Source organism: Octodon degus, unplaced genomic scaffold, assembly GCF_000260255.1.
Source record: "Octodon degus isolate 3935 unplaced genomic scaffold, OctDeg1.0 scaffold00012, whole genome shotgun sequence".
Taxonomy (NCBI): domain Eukaryota; kingdom Metazoa; phylum Chordata; class Mammalia; order Rodentia; family Octodontidae; genus Octodon; species Octodon degus.
In genome coordinates, this window is record NW_004524588.1 from 14,867,886 (window position 1) to 14,874,773 (window position 6,888).

The 6,888-nt window shown below is 40.2% G+C and overlaps 1 protein-coding gene and 1 pseudogene across 2 annotated transcripts in view; one reads left to right on the plus strand and one right to left on the minus strand.

Annotated features, from left to right (window-relative positions):
* Positions 1-6,888, plus strand: part of CUNH11orf65 (chromosome unknown C11orf65 homolog) — a 49,814-nt gene that overhangs the window by 42,508 nt on the left and 418 nt on the right. The window contains exons 8-9 of one of the 2 annotated variants that reach the window (XM_023709557.1): positions 1,765-1,820; positions 4,178-4,445. In XM_023709557.1, the coding sequence (XP_023565325.1) occupies positions 1,765-1,820; positions 4,178-4,332 (211 nt within the window). In that variant the 3' untranslated portion in view covers positions 4,333-4,445. Of the gene's footprint in view, positions 1-1,764; positions 1,821-4,177; positions 4,446-6,888 lie in introns of those variants that run through there. The other variant, XM_023709558.1, reaches the window with a different exon arrangement.
* On the minus strand, positions 159-713 carry LOC101579500 (annotated as a pseudogene).

Genomic DNA, 6,888 nt, shown 5'->3' on the forward strand with positions numbered 1-6,888 from the left:
TATCTTCTTGGCCCCTAAAGGTCTCTCAAATGGCATCTGTTCAGAAAAAGTTTCCAGAGATCAAAATTCAGAACAATTATTTTTTTCCTAACTTATAAGCACATAATTTGTTTCGGAGGAAGAGAAACAACTTGGAATAATCAGAATACACCTTCATATTAATCATTCTTTTCATATACTTCAAATTTGTACTTCATGCCTTTCTCCTCCTGGACTTCACAAAGCACACCTGGGTATTTCGGGAGGAGCCTGTATTTCTTCAAATCAAATTCTGGAAAAAATGTGTCACTTTCAAATTCCTGCATGATCCTTGTCACAAACAGTTTTACATGGCCTGGCCTATCCATGTAAACGGCTCTGCCACCCACAACCCACACCAGGTCCATCTTGCTGGCTAATTCTGTCTGCTCAATAAGCTTCAGGGAATCATCCAGACTTTGGGCAAGAAAGTGAGCTCCTTGGGGAGGTTCCTTGAGTTCTCTACTGAGTATTTTATTAAGTCTGTCTTTCAAAGGTCAATTCTTCTCAGGAATGGAGAACCAGGGCTTCCTGCCCATTACCACCAGATTCTGTTTACCTTCCACTGAGGTGGTTGTGGTCATTCTCTGGAAATAGTTGAATTCATTCCTGAGCGGGGGCCAGGGCAAGTTCGCGTTCCTACTGATACCCACGTTCTGGGACACGGTGACGATGCAGTTCAGAGGATGCACCATGGAGCAGCTCGCTCTGAGCTGGCCCAGGACCGGAATAAATATTTTGAAAATAAATTTTTTTTTTCTGAATTACATGAGAACTCTAATACTCCTCACTCTTTCTCTGCCAACTACTTTTCCAACTTACCTGATTGGGGCCACTGAAAGGAATCTCAGGAAGGGTACGAAGTCTTAGAAGAATCGGTCATGGGACACCCAGTGTCACAGCTCCTGTCTCCTTCCCTATTCCCCCACTAGCTGTCCTGGACTCCCTACAGCCACTTCTTGTGGGGCTGCAGTGTCCCCTGCTCTTCTTGAGTTTCCTTTTCTGGATCCTGGAAAGACAGCATGTCTTACTCACTTTCCTTTTGCTGGGACAAAATGCCACACACCCCCAGCTGAGAAAAGCAGGTCTTTCTCGCAGTTCTGCAGTTTCAGCCCATGCCCAGAGGGGGCTCGGGCATGGAAAGCTGCTCCTGGAAGGTGGACCTGGAAGCAGAGCAGCCAGGAGGTGCTGCAACACCTGAGGCCTGCCTAAGAGCAGGTTAGCTATAGTGTACCCCCTCGGTTCAGCCATTTCCCAAAAGTCCTGCCTCTGACTGCTCTCCAGAGACTATTTATTTATTCATTTAAGACAGGGCCTCACTATGTCGTTCAGGCTGGTCTTGAACTCATTACATAGCCCAGGCTGGCCTCAAACTTGTGAGAATCCTCCTGCCTCAGCCTTCCAAGTGTTGGCATTATAGGCGTGCACCACCACACCTGGCTCTTGACCTCTCCTGACAGTTTTCTGTCCATACTTTAAAATTGGAAGCTATTAACTGAGGATCTTGCAGGAATGAAATAGGATAAAATGAGGACACAGGCTGGAGGGAAATAAATGGGTCCTCTAAGGTAAGAAGGTGGGCCCTGTTTTGTACCTCCTCCAACCCTTGTGCTGACCACTAGAAGACAGGAAAGTCATTAAACATTGAGACTACCCCACGTGACACCTTTCATCTCCACAAGTACTAATAAATGAGCTCGTTACTTACTAGGTCACTTTAACTGAATGCCCACATGATGTGCTTAGGTACATGGCCAGCTGGAAGCAAATTGCTACAAGCAACTCCTCAGCTCACTTCAAAGGTGGGTGAATTTTTAAGCAATACTCTAAGGCAGATTCTCATGAACCAAAATGATACATTTCATGTATGTAAATATTTCTAAGCAGCCAACACTTTAGTACCCTGTATAGTACACAGGTTTAAATGAACCTGACATTTTAACATCTGCACATAAAACTGTCATTTGGGGGGCCGGAGAGATGGCTCAGTGGAATAAGCGCTTCCCTAGCAAGCGCAAGAGTCTGAGTTCAATCCCCGGTTCCGCCAAAAAAAAAGAAAACTGTCATTTGGGAACAGACAATTGTAGACAACAGACAATTCCCTGGTAATGATTCTATATTATTTAGGGTTGAATGAGAAAAATTTAAGTGTTACATAGCTCATGGTTTTGGCAGTAATTTTTAATGAGCAAACTTTATTTGGAAAAGTACGAACCTCACAATATTTGTTTTTAGGACCCTGTGCCACTACTGTGTTTTTAGGGTTAACAGCACTTTTCTGAAAGTGATAGCCACCACCCTGAAGTGCATGTCCCATCTCAGAAGTACCAATGATTCTCACTTAGCCAAAACTTAACTACGGTTTTCCTGTGATGTGAGTGTTGAGTTTTGTCCTTGCTACTTTATGTGAGAGGCAATCGAGCAGTGAGGTTATGATTGTGGAGTCCTAGTTTGATTTTTGGCTATTTGCTCACTGGGTGACTGTGGACAAGCCAAAGGTTCAGTTTCCTCATTTGTAAAATACTAACACTACTGCTTAACTTAAAGAGGTTGTGGTAAGGTAAGTGGGTGGATGGACAGAAAGGCACGCAGGCATCAGACTTACAGTACTGCCTGGCACATAATTCGTACTTCACAAACAGCAGTTACTATTAACATCCACCCAGTCATTTACTTCCAGCTTACTGCCACCATCCCAACCGAACATGCCGTCATCTTCCACAGGCATCTACAGTGGCCTTCAAAGCAATACTCCTCCACCTTACTCTCTAGACAACCGAAAGTACAGACTCTTCTTTAGCAATTACAATGTAGAATACTATCTTGTGAAATTAATTCATTTGCTTTTCAACACAACCTACTGAAACAGGTTCTGTTACCTGCACTGTAGAGGAGCAAATGAAGATATTCTGACATGCTCAGTCAGCTCGTTAGTCTGAGGGCCAGGGTCATGAGGCATGTTAGCTAGGAATCTATCTTAGGTGTGATCAGACCTTACCGCCTCCCCAGCAGTCCACTGCAGCGAGCTCCTGAGCTGTTCCTGGTCTCTGCCTCTGGCCTCACTTCCCAGTTACAGGCTTCATTCTCCCCCGAAGTCTTAGAATGCCATTTTACTGGCTTTGTACCTATTCCTAAAAACACATCACGGAGTTTTCACTTTAGTGGACTAATAGAACTGATGTGCCCACAACACAGTTTTCCCATCTTCACGAAAGGTCAGGGAGTTGTCTGGTACAGAAATCCCAACGTGTACCAGACTCTCAGTGATAGATCAAAGAATATAGAGGAATAACAGGCAGAAAAAGGAAACAATAATATAAATTACTGAGTTAAAGACTACTGAGAAAAGATACAGGATGGTTGTTAGAAGGAGCATTAGAACTTGTGAAAATTATTTTTAGTGGAGATCTGAATAACTAAAGCCAGTGAAGAGGGTGATACACTGAAGATATGGCTACTGGAGGTGAATATATGTCACCTCATGAAGCCAGAGGTCAAATCCAGAGCAGATCTGGAAGCTTTGGCTCAGAAGAAGGAAAAGGTATTTCTTTGTGAACAGAGAGCTGTTAGCCATTAATTTTAAGTACTTGCTAAATGCCAAATATGATATCAAATTCCATATATAGAATAGTTAGGATAGACGTACAACTGCTTTTCTTAATTCAATGAGAAGAAAGATTTGTACTAATAGTGTTTGGACAGGATATCAGGTCTGCATCTTGTACTGTTAATAACCACTATGAAGACAACAATGTGCAATGTATTAATTATTGAAACTGTCCTATTAATTGGCTTTAAAACTGTCTCATTGCTGTTTCTCAATAAAATAAATTTAAAAAAATAAGATACCAAATTATATAGACCATGACATCTAGTTCTCACCAAAACATGATGCAGGGTGCAACTATTTTCCCAGTTTGGATAGTCATCAAAACTTTGAGAACTTAAGTAACTGTCCCAAAATTACAGTTATTCTATAAAAACTCAGTCCCATGCTACAATCTTTTAAAAAGAGACAATGATTTTTAGTATTGAAAGGATGAACTAGAAAATCAGCACACTTATGGTTTCAGTTAAATAGCCTGAATGATAGATCTTACCTGCCATGTTGAATATTTTATTACACCTGGCATCTTTCTAATCATGTCATTCTCTTTAGGTTTCCGTTTTCAGCAAGTAAAGAAAAATATGTATGACTACGAAGATGAATCAAACGCACAAATGGGAGCACCGTATATTTTATATGAAAATGGTTATGGAAAACCACACTCTACTAGATTAACACCCGACTCCACTTACGGAATGGAAGCATAATGGATTTTTAATTTCTGAGCTCTGGGCCATTAAGTCCTGCATTTATCAGCTGGAACTAAGAGACAGCTCAGTCTGACTAGAATAACTTGAAAATGGATTCTTGTCACAGAATCTAGCCCACTTAAATCAGGAAGTGCGAACAGAAATAGAATGTTAGCCTGAATACAGTGGTCATGGAAAAGAGAAATTATTTTTGATATTCTAAGAATCTGTAGCATTCTAACAGTCACACCTAAATAAAGACACTCTATTTATTTAAGTGTTTAATAATCTTTATGTTGATGATTTTCTCTGGTTGAGGTCCCTTTTTCAGACACGCAGAACAGAGTGCTCTATACATTTACCTCAAGGCCAAACAGGCCTTGTGTCTTCCTCACCTCTCCCCCTTCCTCCATCCTTTCCTTTCCATTAAACTTTTAACAATATTCACACGTAACAGTACATGTTTCTGGGGTACACATGTACTTATCACATCAGGGTAATTAGCACCCCTGTAACCTTATCATCTAATGTCCGAAGTCTCCAAAGTTACTCTTGTAGCTCCTCATAAAACCACAGATGATCATGAACTAGTCACCCCGTGCTGTGAACCAGAACTTACTCCTTCTGTGTTCAGTTCCCAATCCACATCCTTTCTAAACTCCCTCCACTCTCTGTCCCCAGCCTTTGGGTCTCATGTTTTCACGTTCAGATTGACTTGTCCCCTGCATCTATGTGTAAGAATCTCCAGTACATGTCCTGTTTGGCTTATTTCACCTATTTTCCTTCAGTTTCACCCACTTTGGTTACAAATGACAGGATTCCATCACTCCCTGTGACAGTAATATTCCACTTATGCCCACATTTTCCACTCATCCACCAATGGGCACCTGGGCTGATTCTGTACCTTGGCTGCTGTGAATACTGTTTTGATACACTTGAGAGTTCAGGTATTTCTTTGGCAATGTGTAGCGACTTCATTTCCTTTGGATATATATTCACAAGGGGGCTTTTGGACATGATTTTTTTTTTAGGAACCTCCATGCTGTTTTCTGTATTTGCCATGCTAACTTCTACTAACAGTATTGAGTACACTCTCTCCACATGCCTTCTACCCTTTTAAAGAGTCATTCTATCTGCAATGAGATGGTAATTTCACTTACTCTCTACTTGTTTGCATTTCCCTGGTAACTAATGATATTCAGCATCTTTCCAAGTACTTGCGGCCATTTGTATTTGAGAATTTATCTATTCAGATCACTTATCCATTTTAAAACGGGATTTGGTTTACATTTTTGAATTCTTCATACAGTACGTATTTTGGATAGTCACCTTCTATCAGATCAATACTTTCCAAGTATTTCTCTCATTTTGTAAACTGTCTCTTCATTCTGTTTTCTATGTAGTATTTTCTGATGTAAGACTATCTGTAGTTTCCTGTGCTTATGGGTCCTATCAAGAAAAGTTGCCTGTAAATGAACTGACATGGTTCCCATTTTGCTTTAGTAGTTTCAGTGCCAAGTTTTATATTTAGATCCTTGATCCATTTGGAGTTGACTTCTATATAGGGCAGTGGATAGCGGTCAAATTATCATCTTTTGCACATACTCAGTTTTCTCCGCACCATAGGGAGTAAGAGATTGGCCTTTCTCCAGCATTTTCAGCACCATCAAGGACGAGCTAAATGTGGGTGCATGGGTTTATTTTGGGGACTGTAGTGTTTAGGTTACTATACCTCTATGTCTTGAATTAAGTATTTTGATCCCTTCAGGTTTTTATGTGCTCAAGGTCGCTCTGGTTATTTGGAGTTTGGGTATTTCCTTCTCAATTTTGTGATTGTTTTTCTACTTTTGTCAAAAAGGTCATTGGAATCTTGATGGGGATTACACTGATTTTATGAATTGCTTTAGATAGTATGGATTTTTTATTTATTTTTTGAGACAAGGTCTCGTTATGCAGTTTAGGCTGGCCTCTTGGTGATCCTCTTGCTTCTACCTTCTGAGTGCTGAGATTACAGGTGTGTGACACCACACCCAGCTTTAAGTATGGGCATTTTAACCTTACCTAAAATCCATGAAAATATAGGGGCTTTTCTGTGTGTAACTTCTTCAGTTTTTTTTTTCTTTTTTTTTTTTTTTTTTTTTTGGCGGTACCAGGGATCGAACTTCTTCAGTTTCTTACATTAGTATTTTATAATTTTCATTGTAGATTTTTCTTTCTTTTTTTTTTTTAAACATTTTTGGTACAGTGTCTCACTATGTAGCTTGGACTTCTAGTGATCCTTGTTTTCAGCCTTCCCAGTGCTGGGATTATAGAAGTGTGCCACCACACCCCATCTAGATTTTTCATTCTTGGTGAGTTTTATTCCTAGTAACTTTTTTTTTTTTTTTTTTTGAGGAACCGGAGACCTAGTAATTTTTTTTAAGCTGCTGTGAACAGGGCTGCTTTCATGATTGCTCAGCAAGTTTGTTACTGGTATATAAAATTGCTGATTTTGTATCCTGAAATTTACTAAATCCAATTATCAGTTCTCATAGCCTTCATGGAGTCTTTAAGCTTTTCTATTGATAAAATCAT